The 22,114-nt window shown below is 51.6% G+C and overlaps 2 protein-coding genes across 11 annotated transcripts in view; one reads left to right on the forward strand and one right to left on the reverse strand.

Annotated features, from left to right (window-relative positions):
• VAV2 (vav guanine nucleotide exchange factor 2) overlaps positions 1-12,106 on the reverse strand; it is a 120,274-nt gene extending 108,168 nt beyond the window's left edge. For 6 of the 10 annotated variants that reach the window (XM_036393777.1, XM_036393776.2, XM_036393774.2 and 3 more), the window contains exon 1: positions 11,474-12,105. In XM_036393777.1, the coding sequence (XP_036249670.1) occupies positions 11,474-11,677 (204 nt within the window). In that variant the 5' untranslated portion in view covers positions 11,678-12,105. Of the gene's footprint in view, positions 1-11,473 lie in introns of all 10 variants that reach the window. The other 4 variants (XM_036393775.2, XM_036393779.2, XM_036393784.2 and 1 more) reach the window with 2 other exon arrangements.
• Positions 12,107-18,035: 5,929 nt separating this feature from the next.
• BRD3OS (BRD3 opposite strand) lies at positions 18,036-21,589 on the forward strand. The gene is made up of 2 exons (XM_036393810.2): positions 18,036-18,106; positions 18,333-21,589. Exon 2 carries the CDS (start codon positions 18,907-18,909, stop codon positions 19,174-19,176), a length of 270 nt encoding a protein of 89 aa, XP_036249703.1. The 5' UTR covers positions 18,036-18,106; positions 18,333-18,906; the 3' UTR covers positions 19,177-21,589.
• Positions 21,590-22,114: the final 525 nt, after the last annotated feature.

The raw sequence follows: 22,114 nt of genomic DNA on the forward strand, positions 1-22,114 counted from the left end.
ATTATTATCACTTGGAACAGATGTTGCAGCCACTCCAAAATCTGGAGGTTACAAAAACTATTAACCTAAGCTGGGCTGAGGAGGAGGAACAGCTCAGCCCTGTCCTTCTGTCCTTCTGCCACTGCCCCCAGCCAGGCTTTGCTTTCCCTGCTCCAGCTCAGCACCCACAGCAACAAGGGGATCCCAAACTACTCGACAAAAACACCCCCAAATATTATAATTTTAATTACATATTTTATAATATATAATATAATGTAATGTATTATAATATAATATATAAGTTATATTTTATTCTATTATATAGTTCGTATTTTATATATAAATTCTATATAAAATTTTATATATAGAATAAAATAAATTATATATATATACTTATATATAAATAGATAATATATAATTTATATCATTTATATATAGATTTATATATTATATTTTATATTATTTATATTATATTATATTATATTATATTATATTAATTGTATTCTACATTCTATGTTATATTACATTATATTATATAATTTCATTTCATCATATTGTTTTTATATTACTATATTGTGTATAATTTCTTATAAATTTCAAAAGATCAAGGGAGACTCTGTGATTTGCTCCAAAAACTCAGGGAAATCAGCTCCAAGGTCCCAGGGGGTTTTCAGCTGGGCACAAATGTGGATGCAGCTATTTGGGGTTTTTTTTGGAGGTGTCTTTGATGGGGGGAGTGTGCAAACAAAGTCATTTCAAGCCCAGATAAACCCAATTGGGAAAGGTTCAGCATTCCCCATGGAGTTGCTTTCTCCAGAGCAGCCCAGTGTGGCTCCTGGAGTAATTAATGCCAGAATCTATTTATGACCTTTGAATAAATTGTTCTTTTCTGAAGGGAAAGCTGTTAAACACGTTAGCAAATATAATTAAAAGGGGAAGGGGGGGGAATGACAAAAATCTGGAATTAAATCTCTCCTAATTAGAAAATGCTTCTTGCAACAACCTGGCTAAAACCCCACTCTCAGGCAGATACTGTAGCTTCATTAAAGCCTCCTCATTACCCTTCCCGAGATAACCCAGCTGTCAATACCATGAAAATTCACTTCTAACCTTTGTCACCTCTAAGGAAAAAAAAAAAAAAAAATATTTAGGTGTTCTCCATGTGGGGAGAGCTTGGGGACGTGCACCTGAACACGCAGAGGGTGGGAAATGCAGCAGGGGAGCAGCAAAGGGTTTGTCTGGGCTCTCAGCCTGCCCCAAAGGAACAGGTTTGGCTGCTCAGGGCATCTGACCACGATTTCTGCATCTCAGGTGAAGTTCTCAGCAGTGAGACACTGATTGCATCAGCTCCAGGTGGCCAAAGCTGCAGGGAGGGGCAGCAATTGAAGGTGGGAAATCCTTGGAAGTGTCCTCCTGCACCAGTGTGAGCACCCCAAACCCTGGGAGCCCAAAACTGATGGGTGAGGAAGAGCCTGAATGAGGGATGGGGGGCTCCAGGGGCTCTCCAAAATGCAGTTTGTTGTATCCATGAGTTACAGCAGCCCATGGGTGACAGAGCTGTGCTCACAGCTGCCAGCTCCAGCTGCAGGCAGGCCTGGAGACCCTGAGTTTGGGTTACAATGCATTATAGACTTTTCTTTTGGTTACATTGCATTATAGACTTTTCTTTGCTGAGCATCTTAATACAGAACAACCAATCTATACTCTAACTTTTATCTATAGCCTATCATAACTGCTATAATTGCCATATTCATGTTACTGTTCTCCAATCACTAACAGTTAGTACATTACACTTTAAGCTAGTACATTTTTAGTTTACTAGTACATTACACTTTAAGCTAGAAGTTGTTTTTCAGCAGTGGAAAATTCTGAGACCTTTTTTCTACTTGCCATATTTGCTGCCTTGTTTGCCTGCGCCGTCTTCCTGCTTGGTAAAAACATCTTCTTGTTTGGGGTGGGTTTATCCTTTGCTCTAAGCCATACAAACCCCTTCTAACCAACACACCCTCTGCCTCCTTGGTTATCCAGTGAGACTGGCTCAGCAATTCTTTTCTTCTATATCAAAACTTTCTTCCATCTCTATTCCTTCATCAGACTCTACATTCAAAAATCTTTCTGCTAAGCACAGGTATCTGTGAGACTTTCTTGTCAAACTTTCATCCTTCCCAACAGATGAGGAAGGGTTAAAGTGAGGTGACAAATCTGTGATGCCACCCAGGAGCCCACCCTGTGACCTGGAATGGGATCATTCCCATCTGGCAAGATCCCAGGTGACACTTTTAATTATTTCAGAAAGCCCTTCAAAAACTCCTCTTTTCTGCAGAATTCTTTGTGCTCAGGCAATCCCCACTCCCAAAGTCTATAATGCGTTGTAACCAAAACAAAAGTTTACAAGGAAATTTTCTGGTTTATTTTCTGTTTAAAGCCACAATTCTCCCACAGCTATGGGAGGAAAAGCCTTGTCTCTTTTTTTTGTTGGTTTTTTTTTGTCTCCTCCCCTCTCCAAGGCTCACCAGTGATTTTCTTGGAAGATCACTCACATGAGAAAGTGCTTCCCATAAACACAAAATGTGCACACAAGGCTGTCCCAGTGCTGTGCACATTTCCTGTCCTGGGGCCGTGCCACTCAGCCTGGGATTTCCAGGGTTTCACACACGCCAGGTCTTAAAGAAATACGATTTTATTTACATATAAATATATTTTATAAATATATACATATATAAACTTTTATATATTTAGTTATATATAAATATATAACTATATATTTTATATATTTATTTTACATATTTACTTATATGTAAATAGACAAATTGTATATATTTATATAACAACATATTTATAAATAGATCTATATATAAATAAAATATAATTATATAATAAATAATAAAATATAAATATAAGTACTATAAATAATATATCAATATATAAATATATACTATATAAATTATAAAATTTATAATTTTATACTATATAAAATGATAAAATAGAATATATATAAATAAAGTATTTATATATAAATATATAGATATATAGATATAAAAATGTATATAGATATCTATATAAATATATATATAAAATATAGATATATAGATATAAAGTATATATATTTATATCTATATAAATAAATATTTATGCAAAATATTTATGTCTTTAACACACCTATCTCTAGCCCATATTTTATATATAAAACATATTTACACCATCACAGATCTATCTCCCATTCTCACTGCTTCTGCCCCAAGCCCAACCTCTCAGGAGCAAGGCTCTGCTTTAGGAAAAACCTGTATTGTGCATGAACCTGAGTGCTCTGAGAGCATTCCCAGCTCTGACAAACGCCAAGGAGCCAAACACATCCTGGAAAGGCAGGAACAGCTCTCAGTGTCGCAGGTGCTGGGCAATCCCGGTGCCAGAGCCTGCCCTGGGGTTCTCCTGCAGGGACCAGGAGCTGCCACAGCTCTGGCAGGGGCACAGGCACTGCCCTGCTCCCAGGCTGGCTGCACATTTGTTTTCCAGGCACTGGGTGCCCCCAATTTCCATGGATTTCACAGATAATTCAGTGTTTGCTGTGCTGAACACAAATCACTCCTCCCCTTCCCCAGCCACAAACCTCCTCTGTTCCCCCTTCAGACACACCAGATGTTCCATTGAGCTGAAAACCACCATAAAACACACCAAAAGATGTCAGTGCTCCAAAAGGGCCAATTCACTCTCCCTCTGTCACTGTCACATTTTCTGAAAAATCCCTTCACCGGGATTTCTTCTCTTAGGAAGCTGAGAAGCCTCAGAGAAAAATGAAAACAATATTATCTCCTTTGCTTCTCCTGTGTTTTGCTGCTTTGGAATGTGGTTTGGAGATTGTTTATCCAACAGGTGATTGTTTCATGTGAATTGTTTTGACTTAATGAACAATTATGGTCAAGCTGTGTCAGGACTCCAGAAGGAGTCACAAGTTTTCATTATCATTCTTTGTGACCTTCTGTCTGTATCCTTTCTCTATTCTTTAGTATAGTTTAGTATAGCATTCAAAATATAATATAAAACATAATAGATAATATAAAACATAATATAAAACATAATATATAAAATATAATATAAAATATAATATAAAATATAAAATATAATATAAAATATAATAAATAAAATATAATATATAGAAAATATAATATAATATAATATAATATAATATAATATAATATAATATAATATAATATAATATAATATAATATAATATAATATAATATAATATATATAATCCTTCTAAGAACATGGATTCAGATTCATCATTTCCTCCTTCATCCAGCAAATCCCACACCCCTCCATCAGTGTTCAGGCAAACGCTGCAAGAGAAAGAGCAAATTTCCTCCATGGGAACCTTTTAACCTTCACCTTCTCCTCATTTACCTAATCCTGGAGGTTTGGGGGCAAACCAAGGCCCCAGTGGGGGCAGGCACAGGGTCATGGTCCCTGCTGGGGCTCCAGGGGACAGCCCAGAGAGGCAGAAAGCTCTCCCAGGCTCCCATCCCAGGGAGCCAAACCAGCTCCATCACCTGCAGCACAGCCTGGGAGAGGGCACTGTGAGATGGGAGATGTTCCCCAGGCCCAGCAAGGCTGGAAAACCCAATCCTGAAAAGCCCAGTGAATAAAAATCTGATTTTCTGGTGGGTCTGTACCACAAGAGTGCAGGGACTGCAGAGCAGTCAGGATATGAGTCAGGCTGGGGGCTGTCCAGGGAGGCAGAGGAGGCTCCTGCAGCTGAATCCTGGCTGTCCAGCCAGGGTTACAAAACAGGAACAGATTCCACATTGCCTGCTCAGAGCAAAGGGTGCTGGGCAGAGCAGGGACAAGGGGCAGGCACATCCTCTGTCCTGGGGCAGGAAGGGCTGGCAGCTCTCAAACAACTGCTTGGGGACTGCAGGGAAATGTCCAGAAAGCGTCCAAAGAGATCCAAAGAGGTGCCCAGGAATTTATTCTGCAGGACTGGTTAGACAAGGCTGGGGAATCTGATGGCCAAACATGATCTGCAGTGACCCTCCTGAGGAGAGCTGGGTTTTTCAGAGCCTCCACAGAGCAGCAAGCTGCATCCACACCTGTTATTTTCACCATTCCTTCTGCAGTGGAGCCCTTGTGGCTTTGGGTAGAGCACAAACACCCCCTGACCCAGGAGGGGGGGACTCAGCCCAAACACCCATCAGAGACAGAAACCCCAAAAAAGCCTTTTTGAGCTAAACCTTGCTGTTAACTCAGACTAAACTCCAGGCCTGGGCTAGTCCAGGATCTCAGACAAACGCCCACAAGCACAAAATGTGCAGGGAAAAAAAGCAAATCCCAGGCACAGGGCTCAGCAGCCACACAGCCACAAAGGCCAGGGATGGGGATGAGACACCAGGAGAGCAGCACAGATTTGTTAAATATACAAATTTCTGAGCTCTATTTGCAGCCAGGAGGGAGAGCCCAGCCCTGTCTGTCCATCCCAGCCCTGTCTGTCCATCCCAGCCCTGCCTGTCCATCCCTGTCTGTCCATCCCAGCCCTGCCTGTCCATCCCAGCCCTGTCTATCCATCCCAGCCCTGTCTGTCCATCCCACTCAGGGTCAGTCTGAAGCAACATTTCTGTCCCTGCCAAAATTCAGGTCCCTTCTGGCTCCAGATGAGCTGAAGGAAAAGGGTCTGGGGGCTCCCACACCCACAGAATTTGGGGTGCTGGGTCCCATCCCAGCAGGCTGAGGTGGGGATGCTCAGCCCTCCCACACAATCCACACCAAAATCCCTCATTTCCTCAATTCCTCACCCAGCCCCAGCAGCTGGGCAGTGCCAAAAATCCTCCTGCTCCTCTCTGGAGGGACCCAGCCCCCAGGCACCCCCTGCTCCTGGACAGGAGGCAGCTTCCAGTCCCAGCTTGAAAAAAAACCACCAAATTGCCTTTTATTTTCTTTTTTTTTTTTTTGGCTTTGTGTTTTTAAAGGCATCCATTCATTCAAGAGCCTGTTGCTGGTAGGTGTTTAATGCAGGTATTTAGCTCTCATCCATCATTCAAGAGCGTGGAGAGGGGAAAAAAAAAATAAAAGTTTTCACTGCTTTTCAGGCTGCTTGGCACAGCTCACAGCATCCATCCAGCACCCTCCACCTTCTCCTGCCCCACCAGGATATTTAATATTGATGAGCCTTCAGCTGCAGGTTCAATTTGGATCCTCCAAGCTCAGAGGGTCACAAAGAGGCTCCCAGAAGGGTTCAGGGCTCTGAGTGGGGCTGGGCTGGAAGAGTGGCAGCAGCTCCCGAGGCTGGCTGGACACACACAGCACCTTTTCTTCCCTTTTTTTTCCCCTTTTTTCCCTTTGTGAGGCTCAGCACATCCCAACGGGAAGTCAGTGAGACACAGTAAACAGGGATATGCAACCAGGCCATTTTTCACTTTTCTTTTTTGGTTTTTTTTTTTTTTTTTTTTTTTTTTTTGGAACAGAGCTCAGTTTCAAAAAGGCAGAGAGTAAATAAAAAGCCAGAGGAGCTGAGCAGGGTAAATCAAGAGTAGCTACACAAACCTTGCTCAAAGAACCCACCCAGCCCTGATAATATTAAATTATATTTAACTGCTATCATGACATATGGAAGCAATTACAAGCACTGCAGCTATAAACCCTTCAAGTGGCACATTAAAAACCCCAAAGCCTTGTGAATAACCACCTGCCCCAAATCCTCCAGCATCCCCCCAACCTCCCCTGTACCTGGGGGAGGCTCAGAGCCACCTGCTCCCAAGCTGTCACAGCAAAGCAGCACCTCCATCACCAATAAGCCAATAAAATACATAAATATATAAAGAATTTTGGTGGCAAATGGAGAAAAAAACAACAGGTAAATGTGACAGCTCAGGCAGTGTGGGGTGCAGCCATCAGTGCTGGCAGTTTTCTGCCTGGCTCCCAAAGCAGAGCAGTGGGCAGCCCAGCCATCACTCCAATTAAATTTTCTGCCTCTCATCAGCCTCCAGGGCCCCAATCAAACCTCCAGGTGCTGCAGGGAGGGCTGGATTCCCTCTGGAGAGATGTCACTGTGCTCCCAAACAAGAATCTTTAATGAGCTGGCCATTACTGCTAAATTCAACTCTGAGCACCCATCAACATTCACTCTGTGGCTGCTTCACTTCCAGATCCAGGAGGTTCTGGAGCAGGAAAATGAAGATTTCTAGCAGAGACCATGAAGATTTTTAGCAGAGACCATGAAGATTTTTAGCAGAGACCGTGAAGATTTCTAGCAGAGACCGTGAAGATTTTTAGCAGAGACCATGAAGATTTTTAGCAGAGACCATGAAGATTTTTAGCAGAGACCATGAAGATTTTTAGCAGAGATATTTTGCCCAGACCAGCCTTTGAGGGGGGACGATATCCATGGGAGTCTTGATGTTAAATCAAACCACCACAGCTTTGTTTAGGCACCAATTTTCACCTTTCTTAACCCACAGAGAGTGCAGCAGGTGCTCAGACAGCCAGGGCAGGGCAGTGGGGCAGGATTTGGGGGGTTATTTCTTCTTCCTCAGTTGTTCTCCCTTGAATTAACCCATTTTCCTTCAGCTGCAGAGATTGGGAGCAAAAATGCCCTTCAGAGCATCCCCAGGAGGGATGAGACTGAAGCAGAGGAGGGACAGAGATCTGGAACTCTGCAGGAAACTCCCAGATCCCCCAAGTTTTGCTGGATAATTCCTGAACAAACCCCACACCTGCAAAGTGTCTGGCACAGCTGATGCAGCCCCCACAATGTTTCTGCTCCAACCTGCAGCAGGCTGCCCTACCAACCTCCAAACACATCCAAGGCCCTGTCAGGAAGGATTAATTTTATCTAAGACAAATGCCAAAAAAAGAAAAAAAAGAAAAAAAAAAAGGGAAAATCTCATAAAACTCACAGCACCAAATATCAACCTCACCCAAACATGCAGGTGTTTTAGTGCACATATTTTTTTATGCTGAAACAGCAGTGGTGAGTCATTTAATTTGTATTTGACCAGAGATTTAACAAAATTAAGATTCAAACCTAATTATTGATGAAAATGTAAAGCTTAAAGATCTCTGCCTCAATCACAAGAGCACACAGGGACAGAGGACTGGAATTGCGAAGGGGAATGGGGAGAGGAGTGGGGTTTTGGGGTGGCTCTGGGGCAGGGAATGCAAAGCAGAGGGCTCCCACCTCTGTAAATTCCAATGTCCTTTGCACCACACTTTGGCTGGAAAATCTCCCTGAATGCCGCCCCCAGAAATGCAATCACAGTTCCAGACATAATGATCGATAAGCACCGAGGGCAATCACCCCCAGGCCATTCCCAGCTCTCCAGAAACAGAGAAGCAAAGAGCAGAAATGAAGTTGCACTCCATCCAAACTGCCCTGGCGTCCAGTGACTCTCAGAAGAGAGCTGGGACTCAAGATTGTTTTTCCTGTTTATTTTGTTGGTCACTCTGGAAGTTCTTTGGGTCATCCCATCCTCCCAGGCACCACCAAACAGCAGATTTGGGGTCTCTGGAGCCGAACATGAAAATAAAGCAAACTTCAGACTGCAACTAACGGGGTGATTCGCCTCATTTATTGAATTAATCATCATGTATTATGCTTAATAACTCCCTACTGCTGTGTGGCCAGCCTGGCCTCTCTGCTGCACAAGCACAGGGAGGTTTTATGAGGCTGGGGACATTTTAGGAGGACAGGGACACCAGTCCCTGCAGCCTCCCTGTGCTGCCAACACTCCAACCTCACCTCTCAGCACACCTCCAACAGCTGTAAGGAAAAACAAATCAGCACAGAAAAGGATTAAAAAAAAAAAAACTAACACACAAGTGCCTGGATCTTAAAGTGTTCCTGTGCAGAGATGTGATTTTGTGATTTCACCTCTGGCCTTTGAAACGCTGCTCACCTCGGGCAAAAATCTGTTTTTCATTGCACACCTGCACACCTCACTTAATTCAGAGAGAAAGGTGGATGACAGAGTATTTTACTGGCTGTTTCAAGTCTAGCACAAGTGTCTTGTCCCCTGGCACTTTACCTGATTAATACCAAAATGAGCTCTCTAGTGAGGCAGACAGCTGGTTAGCCAGTCCAGCCAGCCAGGCAAAATGTGCATTTATCATCAGAAACAGCCTCTGAAGTTCCTCAGTGCACATCCCTGCCCTGTGTCTGAGCACATCACAGCTGGGTGACGAGGATGGATTCCTGCACAATTCCCCTGAAACTTGGCCTGGAGACACTGAACTGCTCCCCCAGAGCCACAGCAGGGCTGGGGCAGCCCAGGGGGCTCAGCCCCTTCCTCCCCATCACCTCAGGGCAGCACAAGTGCCTTTAAACCACCCTGGGGAAAAGCCAGATTCCCAAATTCCCAGGAATTACCAAGCACATCAAATATAAAGGCTGATTCCAGAGTGGTTTGGGTCCCATCCTGGCTGAGGCACCAGCTGAGCCTCAGCAGAGCATCCACTCCCACACCAGGTGATGCCCTGCAGTCCTGTGGGCTCAGCTCTGTGCTGGCCCCCTCTAATGATCTCATTTTCAGAGACAGGGCCACCAAACCCACCCCAACCAGCCCCCTCACACAGCCCCCAGAGCTGTGAGAGCAGCCAGGGGGGATAAGCAGAAAGCGATTTTATTACAGACAGCAGGGCTGGGAACTGTCCCCTCCACCCAGGCAGGGACAGCAGGAGCCTCCTCTCCAAACCTCACCCCAAACCAGCCCAGCATCACAGACAACCAGAGCTTGGGCTGGAAAAGCCCTCTAAGATCCAGGCCAACCCGGATTTGGTGCCAAATCTGCCACCAAACCACGTCCCCAAGTGCCACATCTTCAAACCCATCCTGAACTCCCCACAGGGCAACTACCACACCAAAATGAGCCTTGTGGGATTGCAGCATTCCCTTAAAAAAACCCCAAAACACAGTGTGCCATTCCCAGCACGCTCTAGGAGAGCTCCAGCCCTCCCCACTGCAGATTAAATTTGGCAACATCAGCCTGAGCGGAAAACAGTTTGATCAGTTCAGAGCCTGGAAAGCCAAGAGGAAATCTCCCAGCATTGTTCCACCCTGGGAAGAGGCATCAGGAACGTGTTTTTATTTACTGAGGACTGATTTCAGCACGGGGCTGGGGATTCCCATCCCGGTGCTTTGCAGGATGATCAAGGACATCCTCACAGCAAATCGACCTCTGCCACCCAAAGAGGGGCTCCAAATTTGGGAGCTCCTGGCTGTCCTGAGCCACAGCAGCCACACGTGGTTGTGTCCTGCTGGGTGAAGGGGACAAACTGGAAAAAAAACCAACAAACATCGTCCTGGAGGGAAACTCCAGCGGAAAAAAGGGAGAGGGATTCACTCTCACAGCACAGGAACTGAGCTCCTGTGGGCACTGGAGGTTTATTTATCCCTGAAGGTTTCGGCGAAGCTACAGACAGAAAGTTTCCCTTCGAATTTCACCGCTAGAACCTGTTGTTCAAAAATAAAAGCCGGCGCTCTGAAATGAACTTGTCAACACAGGGGCTGCCGGCGGGCAGGGCACAAAGCCCCATTTCGTTTGTTCTGATCGATTTCACTTCCCGATTCCCATGCAAATACCCGCAGCTCAGCTTGCAAAAACACCGGCGGAGCTCTCAGACACAAAACAACCTGAGCTGAGCTGATTTTACTTCTTTTTTTTTCTTTTTTTTTCTTTTTTTTTTTTTTTCAGTTTGTTTAAGCCTCCTTCCACCAAACCACCCAGGAACTGGAAACACTTCCAAGGATGGAGCCCTTTTAAAGGAGCCAAATGGGAGAGCCACGATGAGAACAGGGCAAGGGTGGAATTGGGGTCCCTGCCCTGAGCCCCCCATCCCCTCCCGCTGCAGGGATGCGGGACCGGGGCTCGGGCACTGCTCCGGCCTCGCAGAGCACCAGAGCTTCGTGTGTGTTTTCATAAATTTATTCATTTATTTTGCTTTGAGTCTTCCCAGCCAAACTTTCGTCCCGGCGCCCGCTCCTCCCGCACATCCCAGACGAGCCAGCGCCTCCATGAAAACCCCCAATAATCCCATCTCCTCCGAGCCCTGTTATTTGCTTTTGTTTCGCCACGGCTGTAAACACGAGGGGGACGTTTCCCTCCTGCCCGGGCTGTTCTCTCCCCGCCCCGGAGCCTTTCCCAGAGAGAAACCGGGGGGATAAAGCCTGGGAGGGGCTGCCGGGTGTTGGGAAAATTAATCCGCAAACATCAGAGGTTTATGTCCAAAAAGGAGACAGAGGAGTCCTTTTACTTTATTCGAATAAAGGGAGAGGCTATGGGGGCATTCCCTTAGGGTCTCTCAAATTTTTATCCTAATTTCTCGGCCGCATTTCATCCGTGGGGGGTGAAACAGCCGGTCCCCATCCTATCCCATCCTATCCCATCCCATCCCATCCCCGCATCCCACCAAGTTGTGCAGAGGAGCAGCAGCCGCATCCCGGGATCCAGGTGCTCCCGGGGGTTCCCCGCCCGGCCACCCCTCCATCCATCCACCTCTCCCCTCCTACCTGGGACATCTGCGGCCTGAAGTTGATGTCCTTGAGGTCGATGGAGCCGGGGGACAGGTTGTGCAGCAGCTGGCACAGCAGCACCCCGTCCCGCAGCGCCTGCGCCAGGTCGAACACCACGGCCGAGGGCCAGACCACCCGGTGGTTCGGGGGCAAAACTTTGCAGTCGATGAGCCAGCGCCCGCACTGCCGCCACTCCTCCATGGCCGCGCTCTGCTGGCTGCCCCGGCCTTCCTCTTCCTCCTCCTCCTCCTCAGGGGCCGCGGGCAGCCGCCCGAGGGGCCGCGGTGCTGGGCGGCTCCGCGCTACCGCCCCGCTCCATCGCCGCCCGCCGGCCCCGCCAGCATCGCTGCGCGCCGGGGCTGCGAGCGGGAGCAGCGGGAGGAGGAGGAGGAGGAGGAGGAAGAGGAGGAGGAGGAGGAAGGAGGGCGGCGCGGAGTTTTCCGGAGGAGGGCTGCCCCTGCCCCCGCTGCGGCCCCACCGCCTGGGCCGGGGTTAGGCGCGCCGCATCCTCCGGGAACAAAGCGGCGGATGGACGGACGGACGGACGGACAGGCGGGCACGGCGGGGCCGCCCCCCAGTGCAACTCCGTGGCGGTGCCCGGTGGAAACTTGCGCTGCTGAGGGAGCCCAGCTGCGCGGCCGAGCCGGGCACCGCCGTGGGGGCGAGCGCTGCTCTCCCCGCCCCCGGCACCGGGCACCGAGCAGCCCCCGGCCCGCCCCCGGCACCGAGCACCGAGCAGCCCCCGGCCCGCCCCGGGCAGCGGAACAGCCCCCGGCCCGCCCCCGGCACCGAGCACCGAGCAGCCCCCGGCCCGCCCCGCCGCCCCTTTGTCTGCGGGAGCCCGGGGGCGGAGGGGCTTTGGCGACGCTTTGGCTCGCAGCCCACTTTTTTTTTTCCCCAATATTTTTCCCTTTTCCCCCCTCCCCTTTTTTATTTTTCCTGCTTTTTGTTTTGTTTTTCCTCTCCCCCTCTCTCCCTTGTATCCCTCCCTCCCTCCCGCTCCTCTCCCTGTTCCGGGAAATCCGCCCAGAGCCCCGGCGCTGCTTTGCTGTCCCCGCTGGCAGAGCCACCACCGTGTTTTGTGGGGTCCCCTCTCCCCAGGGCTCCCCCTGTTCCCCCGGTCCTGGGGCAGGGCAGGAGCGGTACCGGGGCTCCCCCAGTCCTGGGGCAGGAGCGGTACCGGGGCTCCCCCAATCCCGGGGCAGGAGCGGTACCGGGGCTCCCCCGGTGCTGGGGCAGGAGCGGTACCGGGGCTCTCCCGGTGCTGGGGCAGGGCAGGAGCGGTGCCGGGGCTCCCCCGGTGCTGGGGCAGGAGCGGTACCGGGGCTCCCCCGGTCCTGGGGCAGGAGCGGTACCGGGGCTCCCCCAATCCCGGGGCAGGAGCGGTGCCGGGGCTCCCCCGGTGCTGGGGCAGGGCAGGAGCGGTGCCGGGGCTCCCCCGGTCCCCCCAGGGCTGCGGGCACGGCAGGAGCGGTGCCGGGGCCCCCCCGCCTCCCCGGGGCCGCACACGCTCACACAGACCCCGCTTTGTCTGAGCGCTCGTTCCCGTTCGTCATCCCGTGTTTGGGTTGCAAATACTGCAGGGGAGATGTTTAACCCAAACAAGGCATCGTGTTCCTTGACTCTCAAACGGGAGGACAACTCCTATAATTAATTACCAGCGTATTTATTAAAAACCTCGACTCTCAGGCATTAACTCCTTGGCAGTAAACTCTTGAAAAATCTCCGATTTTCATCGGTGGCTTCCTTCCAAATCAGCGCGGCTTAGAACAGCCTCTTTTCAAATCTGTTCTGAGTTTTCTTCCGAGATTCTCTCCCCAGAGTTTGCCGATTAATTTCCAGCCCGGCTTTCCAGATAGGCAGAACCGGAAGCCGGGACTGGGACGAAGGGAAGCTATTAACCTGCATGTCAAACAAATGCAGCACTAATCTCTTCCAAATGGAGCCAAGCGGAGATAAAGGAGAAACAGCAACTCCACAGCCATGATCCTTCCTTTTCCACCTAGGAAGGAGGATCTCTCCGACCAACAGAAAACAATTGTTTCATATTCCAAGGAAAGTTTGGGGGTTTTTTGGTAAGAGGAATTCTTTCATGGCGAAGTGCTGGCTGTCCCTCAGTGCCGTCCAAGAGGGAGCAGCATCCACACACTCCAGTCTCAGCATCAGAGCTGCGCCCTGCCCTGGGAGTACCCAGATCTCAGCCCACACTCCCCATACCCCGAGGAGGTGCTTTCTCAGAATTATTTTCTTGATCTTTCAGCTCTTCACCAAGCGTTTCTGCCCTCCAACAGCACCCATGGGCAGGGATCACGAGGCTACTGAAGGCAGTGGAGTCGTGCCAGGGATAATTTTGGTTGACTCAGAACCAGCCTGCCATGTGAGGTCAGGTCTGTAGGTAGATGACAACAGAGGAGTTGATTGTATGTGCATAATTAAAGCTGCGAGGCACAGCTTAGCTTTTTCACTGAGTAATAAAAAGCATTCTTGGCCCCTGGACACTTGGGAGCAATCCCTGCAGCTGCGGAGCCAGGCTCTGCGTGGGAGGTGTTGGAGCAAGCACGCTCCTCGCCCACCTCTGACAACCCAAAGGGCTGATGGCAGAGATTTCTGAGAGCAGGAAAAATAAAAACAACCAAAACCTGTGCAGCCAGGCCCAGGAGGAGCTCGAATCCAGCACAAGCTGCTGAGCTGTGAGCTCCAGATTGTACAAAGTGTCCTGCAAGAGGATGAGGGGTGTGGAAAGGACCCAGGTACTGGAGGAAGGTGGAGAGGAACAAACCTCTGACCGAGTAGCACCTGGATTTCACCTCACCCATTCCCCTGCTGCCGCCTCCGTGGTTTATTGGGAAGGGTCCTGACCTAAAAGGGAGCTTGAATAAATTACAGAGGTTGGATTTTGTGCTGGAGCTGGTGCTCTCCTCTCCTGCGTCTTGGCACTGCTGGGAATGACAGCCAGGGAACGACAGACAGCCAGGGAATGACAGACAGCCAGGGAACGACAGACAGCCAGGGAACGACAGACAGCCAGGGAACGACAGCCGGGCTGACACCACCCTCTGCTGGGGAACTCTCCACTCAGACTTTGCTCCTTGGGCTTTTGTTTCAGCTCCTCACACGAGAGAAGCCCCAGAGGTGCCTGGATGAAGATGCTGCCAGAGGGAACATTTCTGTGCTTTTTCACCCCCAAATGTCTCCGTGTGTACGGACCAGGAGCCTGGCAGGAAGCCCCCATAGCTTGGGTCCCAACGCACAGGGAATGGGAGGGGGATCTGGCTGGAGAGGTGGTGGTGGCACTTTGGGAATGTCACGGAGCTCATTGGGGACATCCCAGTCCTGCATGGAATAGGCAAAACTAGTGGGAGGGAAGGAAGGGAAGGGAAGAAGGAAGGGAAGAAGGAAGGGAGGAAGGAAGGGAGGAAGGAAGGGAGGAAGGAAGGGAGGAAGGAAGGGAGGAAGGAAGGAAGGAAGGAAGGAAGGAAGGAAGGAAGGAAGGAAGGAAGGAAGGAAGGAAGGAAGGAAGGAAGGAAGGAAGGAAGGAAGGAAGGAAGGAAGGAAGGAAGGAAGGGAGGAAGGGAGGAAGGGAGGAAGGGAGGAAGGGAGGAAGGGAGGAAGGGAGGAAGGGAGGAAGGGAGGAAGGGAGGAAGGGAGGAAGGGAGGAAGGAAGGAAGGGAGGAAGGAAGGAAGGAAGGAAGGAAGGAAGGAAGGAAGGAAGGAAGGAAGGAAGGAAGGAAGGAAGGAAGGAAGGAAGGAAGGAAGGAAGGAAGGAAATTAAATGCACTAACGTGTATGAGGACCCCATACCTTACAAATCAGCCCCAAAATACCCAGGACGTGGCCGCATTTCCAGGAAAGGTGTATTTTCTGCCATGCTGGTGTCACTCCAGAGCTCTCTACAGCAGCCACAGTGCAGCCCCTCTGAAAACATCCCATAAACACCAGATCCCCACGGGCAGGAAATCCTCTTTTCCCGGCTCTCCCCGGCAGGCAGTGTGTGTGGATTGCCATTGCCACCTTCTGGATGCGCCCAGGCGTGCAGCGCCTGTCCCGGGGCCCTGCCGGCTGCCAGGGCCGTGTCCCCAGCTGAGCCAGGGTCCCCAGAGCCGGGGCCGGCCCGGCTGCTGGCAGGGCAGCTGTCACACAGCCTACGTGCCGTTTGCAGCATGCCCTCCCGTTGTGTCATCTCCTTTCCCCGGCTATTTTAGGAAAGCTGTGCAAGCCCCAGCTCGGCAAAACCACTGCTGGATTGTCATCAGCCAGGGGGGAAAACCACAGGGCCACCAGAGCGTTCAGCTGCTGGGCACAGACAATAATCCTCTGTCTGGCTCATCACACACCTGATCTACCTGCCCAGACAAGGTGCACCCTGCCACAATCAATCCTGCAATTTTCCTCCTGCAGGAGCCACCTCCTGGAGCTGCCCCTGGAAAGGAGCAGGAAAATTCACCTGGCACAGCTCCATCCCAGAAGGGATGAACTGGATTCTCCTCTTGTACCCGAGCACTCAGCTCAGGTGCTCTTTGTTTAGCCTGAGTGCAGCTCCACTGGTAAAGGATTCTGGCCCCAGGCCCCGGGCAGGTGGAGCTGGCACTTCCCTGGGCCTTTCTCCGTGGAAAAGGCTCATGTTGGGATGTCCCAGCTGGGCTGAATACCAGTAAGCACCAGTTAACAGCTCCCAGCACTGCTGGGACACTCTCACTAATGAAGAATCCTCCACCCCAACAGGTTTCCCATCAAAATCAGCCGGACCTGGAGTGTTCACAGCCCTGGGAGCTGGGCAAGGGGAGAAGAGCCCATCCCAGCCCCTCCCTGCAGCCATGGCACGGCAGAGGCAGCTCAGGGACAGCAAAGCAGAATTTCCTCGGAGGGAGGTGGGGAGGAACAAACCTCTGACTGAGCAGCACCTGGGGTTCGCCTCCTCCATTCCCCTGCTGCTGCCTCCGTGGTTTATTGGGAAGGGTCCTGGCTCCAGGGACTCACAGCAAGGGGGGCAGTGGAGGGGTCAGAGCAGTTGGTGGCAGGTTCCAATCCTCCTCCTTGCCCCTCTCACAGTGCACCCACCCCCTAACCAAATCCTGTCAGTTTGGTGATAACAGAGCCAGGAATTTTACAGACAACACCAAGAGAGCCTTAAAAAAACCCTAAATCTTGTCCACTAAAGGATTTCCCACCTTTTTCTGCAGCTTCCACGAGGGCTGGCTTCCCTGCACTAGCAGGAAGCAGATTAAGCAGCAGAGTCAGGATACTTCTGATAATAAACATTTAAACAGTGTGGTCATTCCTTCTTTTTTTTTTTTTTTTCTTTGCTTCCCTCTTTGTGTTTGGCCTGGATCTCCTGGGAACAGGGAATTGCAGCATGCCTTCCCTGTGACGGCAGCAAACCACAGCCTCTTGTTTGTGTCCCTGAAGGCTGAGAGGAACAACCAGGAGCAGCTCTGGAGTAGCTCTGGAGTAGCTCTGCTCGGGTCCTTCACAGGAGATTAGATGGCGCTGCCTTCACAGCAGATAAGAAGATTGAGAGCTTAAATTTAGCATCATCAGGAAAAGAATAAGCCCAGGAGCTCTCTTCAAAACATATTTGGTGCTGTGCTGGCCAGGGGCAGGCGGGACAGGGAGAGGAGCTGGGGCAGAGAGAGGAGCTCGAGGAGGGGCTGCTCCTGCCCACACAGCCCTCGGTGACAGTGGCGTGAGGCTGGCAGCACACAGGGGTGTCCCTGCCTGTCCTCGCCCCTCGCTGGGGAGCCCCAAGGGGTACAAAGGGCGCCTGCACCTTCCCAGCACCCACCAGAAAGGAGAGAGGGCTAAAAATCCCAGAGAGCTCCTCTCCCATGGACACACAGGACACAGAGGACTCCCCCAGTTCAGCCCCAGTGCTCCCAGTATGGGCTCAGTACAGCTGGACTGGGTGTCCCTGTGCACCCACAGCTGGGTGACACCCCTGGGACTCTCACACCCACTGGGGGGGGGGCTTCAGTGCCATCTTTGGACCACAAACTCACCTTGGGGTACCCCTCTGCCATCCCCGGACGCACACATCCAAAGTGGGGAGCTCAATGTCATATCCCAGATGCCCGCACCCACCCTGGGGAGCCCCAGTGCCATCCCTGGACTTACATCCCCCACTCGGGTACCCCACTGCCATCCCCGGACCCACACACCCACCTTGGGCTACCCCACTGTTATTTCCGGACCCACTCACCCCACTCGGGTACCCCATTCCATCCCTGGACCCACAAACCCATCTCGGGTACCCCACTGTTATTTCCGGACCCACTCACCCCACTTAGGGTACCCCACTGCCATCCCCAGACCCACACATTCAAAGTGGCGCTCCCAATATCACACCCCCTATTCCCGCACCCCACTGGGTACCCCACTGCCATCTCTGGACCCACAGACCCATCTCGGGTACCCCACTGCCATCCCCGGACCCCCGTATCCAAACTGGGGCTCCCAACATCACCCATCCCCATATCCCCGCACCCCCTGGGTACCCTCCGCCATCTCCCGCCCCCCCCGGGCCCGCCCCGGTGCCCCCGCCCCGGCCGTGGCTCCTCCCGAGCGCATCACGGCGGGCGGAGCCTGCGCCGGGCGAGCCGGGCCGAGCCGAGCCGGGCCGGGCAGCGCAGCACGGTGGGACCGGGGCAGGGCCGGGGGGCGCGGGGAACCCTCGGGGGGCGGCCCGGGAAGGGCGGGGCGGGACCCCCGGCTCGGGGCGGGCAGGGCCGGGGGTGCGGGACACCCGCGGGGCCGCTGGAAGGGTCTGGGGGCGGGCGGGAGATGGGGGGCACGGAAAGGGAGCCTGGCAGGGCGGGGACCCCCGGTGTCAGCTCCTGGGGTGACGCTCTGTGCCCCGCAGGTGCCGTCCGGAGGTGCCGGGCACTTCCCCCCTCCTCTCCAGCTTGGGTACCACAAGCGGGGCCGAGCATCTTCTCCTGCATCTTCTCCTGCATCCCTGCGCGTCCCTGTGACGTGCGGGCTCCGTCCATCCGCGGGGAGAGGCCGAACACGGGCCTGGGCATCGCCGACCTCCGGGCTCTGACCTCTGGCAGCTCCGGGAGCCGTTCTCCAGGGAATTCAGCTCATCCGGGCCTGTCCTGCCCGCCTGCTCGCACCTATGGAGGTGTTGCATGGACTGAAAACAAACAGCACGTGTGGGCCCTTCCCAGCATGGAGCACGCTGCAGTAGCACTGCTGGGTGAGCTCTCAGAAGCCCCGGAGGGGTTTTTAAGCAAGGCCAGGCTGCCTGCTGGGATTTTAGGGCTCTTTTCCCTCTCCTGAGCGGTGCCAGCAGCTCGTGGATCCTGAGCCGTGTGCCCTGGGATGTTCTCCCTTGAGCTCCAAGCAGCAGCCATCGCCCTGGCCAGACCCAGCGGGGATCATTGCGGAGCTGTTGGGAAGGAGCCCCTGCAGGTGGAGCTCTGCTGGGGCAGATGAGTGACCCGGTGATGAACGGGAGGGTTCCCCTGCCCGAGAAAGCCCTGTCCGAGGGCTACGCCCGCCTCAGGTACAGGGACACGTCCCTGCTCATCTGGCAGCAGCAGCAGCAGAAGCTGGAGTCAGCTCCCCCCAACACGTACCTGAGCCGCAGCAGGAGCATGTGGTACTCGCAGTACGGCAACGAGGCCATCCTGGTGCGGGACAAAAACAAGCTGGATGTCTCCAGGGACACGGGCCAGTCCAAGTTCTGTGCTATTATGTAATTCCCCGCAGGAATCCACACGTGGAGAGGAAGCAGAGCTGGGGGAGGTGGTGGGTGTGCACCACCCTCTCATGGCCCTGCACAGGAAGCAGCGTTGCAGGAAGGCTGAAGTTCGATTGTTTCTGTTTGGTTTTGCTGTTTGTGGACTCCCGTTCTGCGTGTCACTGAGTGTGTACAGCAAACCCAGCCTTGCTGGGGAGCTCTCAAGGCTGTTGCTGCCCAGCATCTTGGCAGGGGCTGTGCTGGACCATGTGTTGCCTCTAAGTGGCTCGTGTGCCCTGAGAAACACCCGCTGGCACTTGGGCACCGTCCCCAGCCACCCTTACTGGCCAGTCCTGGTGCATTCCCAGAGCTCTGGGAATGCTGGTGGGACACAGGAGCACAGATCTGTTCCCATCAAGGCTGGGGTTTTAAGAAGTTGATCTCCAAAACCATCTGGCCATTACTTGTTCTGTTTGTCTCCAATTGCTGCCCTCAAGTGGTCTCTCCCAGCCAGGGAATGGAGTGGTTCACTGTTGGAACAGGGAGGGAATGTGTTGAGAATTCAATCCAAACCTTCAAAACACCTGGTAGGAAAGGTGTGCTGGAGTTTTGTGCAAAGCCAAGGGCCCTCTCTGATGCCACAGTGTGGGATCATGGAATTAACAGGAGCTCTGGAATCAGGGGAGCTGACTCCTTTCAGAGCCACCTGAAAGGGACGGACAGCCCCAGGAAAGCAACAGCAGGAAACCCCTGTAAATACACACATGTCCTAAGGGACATGAGGAAACTCCTGCAGAGCCCAGAGCCACTCCTGAGATGGGCTGCAGAAGGAAAGAGGCCACTGGAGTTTGCTTTGCATTCAAGTTTTAGTGCATGCAGTAGCTTGGAAGGGTTTAACTTCTAGTTCAGGTTGGATTGTAGGTTTGGTGCATGTATTTTAAAAGTGGTGTCTGGGATTGTTATGATTAACTGGAGGATTTTGGGAGGGAGAAGCCCTGCCCTGCTCGGGCACAGAGGCTGCTGCTTTCAGGTTTAAGTTTCTGCTGAATCCTAATCCTGACTTGCTCAAGGCAAGATCACGCTGAGGAACTCAGCCCAGCAAGCACCTGAGTCTTTGTTAAAAACAGAACTACCACTTCCAGGGGTGTGAATCACGTACCCAGGGTTCAGCATGGAAACTCTTCAGGGTTCTGCCCTTTCTGTCCTGCCTAGGCCATGTGTGCAACCCAGCAGTGCCTGGGCACAGGCTTAGCTCCAGGCAAATCAGCATTTGATGTCAGCTTCAGGATGGATTATTTACCTGCCTATCATTAGGCACACTCATTAATTCTGTTCTATTTATCTAAAACCTCCTTTGTGTTATTTATAAGCACTTTATTTTATTTATTTTTTTAATACAATGAAGAATCTCTTCCACCTCTCCCGTGTGGGTGAAATGCTATAACAAACACACAGACACTCAGCCTTGCTGAACTCAGTGTACTGAGCAGAACACACCTGTCCTAGAGTGAAATCATAGAGGTTTGGTGTACTCAGCCCTGCTCCATAGCACTGCAAACAATAGGCAGCTGGTTGTTTTTTTAAAAGCACTATTTCTGCATGTGTTGGTGTTTGATACCTTGTGTGTGTGTGCTCATAGATTTAAACCTCGCTGCTTTGCAGACCTGTGCATTGCTCTGCACACAAATAACCCTCTTGCTTTTGGCAGGACTAGCTCTGGAGGAGAAACAACCCAGTGAATAAATGTTTTTTCAAGCAAGTGCAATGAGATTCACAAAGCCAGCGAGGCTTGGCAGGGTGCTGGGGGAGCAGTGCCAGGGATGTGTGACCCACCTGGGCCTCCAGCTCCTGGCTGAGTGAACAAGGAGATTATTTACTCCAGCAGGCAGGGGGCTGGGCCCAGAGCTCCCCTGGGAGCTGCAGGTGGATTCACCTGGAGAAGCAGGAGAGAGAGGTGGGTTCCAGGCCAGCCCTGGGCAGCACGTGAACTCTGGGAGTTTTAAGGAACAGCACATCCCCCAAACCAGCTGTTCATTTTTCTTTTCTTATAGAAAAAGAAATCCAACACTTTATTTTCTTTTTAATTTCAGTAAGTAAGATGCTTATTTTGGGTATAATCAGTCTCTTTTTGTTAACGTGGCTGGTAAACCAAAATTCAGTTATTTTACACAACAAGACTAAACCCGTAAGAATGTGCATAAATTCTTCCAGGATGGAGGCTGGATGTGACAGTGCAGGAAGAAGAGGATGAGTTGTCCTTCCATCTCTGTGAATGTGACTGTAGTTCTCCATTTCTGTGTGTCACTGGTCACAGCAGGGTTGTGGAGTGGCTGCTGTGGCTGTTCTGTGAGCCAGCTGTGTGGTGGTGATGCACTTGTTTCAAACACTGTTGTAGCCTCTTTGATAAAGTGCATTAAAATGATTTGAATGCAGCTTTGGGAGTGGCTGTTTTTCCCCCTGGCACAGGTGACAGCTTTTGGCATTTCCCTTTTGGGAGGGAGGAATCCCCTCAGTTACTGGTGAGGTTCCCAAGCCACACCACTGGGCTGGGAGCTGTGGGAGGCTCCTCCAGCTCCCCAAGGCCAGCAGCACCTTCAGGATAAGGAGAGCTCTGGATGTCACACTGAACGAGGCAATTATTATGGAAAAGGCCTCAGAGATTGTCACATCCAGCCTGTGACCATTCCCCACCTTGTCCCCAGCCCAGAGCCCCGAGTGCCACATCCAGGCCTTCCTTGGGCACCTCCAGAGATGGGGACCCCAAACCTCCCTGGGCAGTTCCAAGGCCTGAGCCCACTTTCCTCGAAGGAATTGCTCCTGCTGTCCAACCTGAACCTCCCCTGATGCAGCTTGAGCTGTTCCCTCTTGTCCTGGCAGTGACCAAGCCCCACCTCGCAGCCTTGCTTTAGGCGGCTGTGGAGAGCAAGGAAATCTCCCCTGAGCCTCCTTTTCCTCCA

Source organism: Molothrus ater, chromosome 20 (assembly GCF_012460135.2).
Source record: "Molothrus ater isolate BHLD 08-10-18 breed brown headed cowbird chromosome 20, BPBGC_Mater_1.1, whole genome shotgun sequence".
NCBI classification, from domain to species: Eukaryota; Metazoa; Chordata; class Aves; order Passeriformes; family Icteridae; genus Molothrus; species Molothrus ater.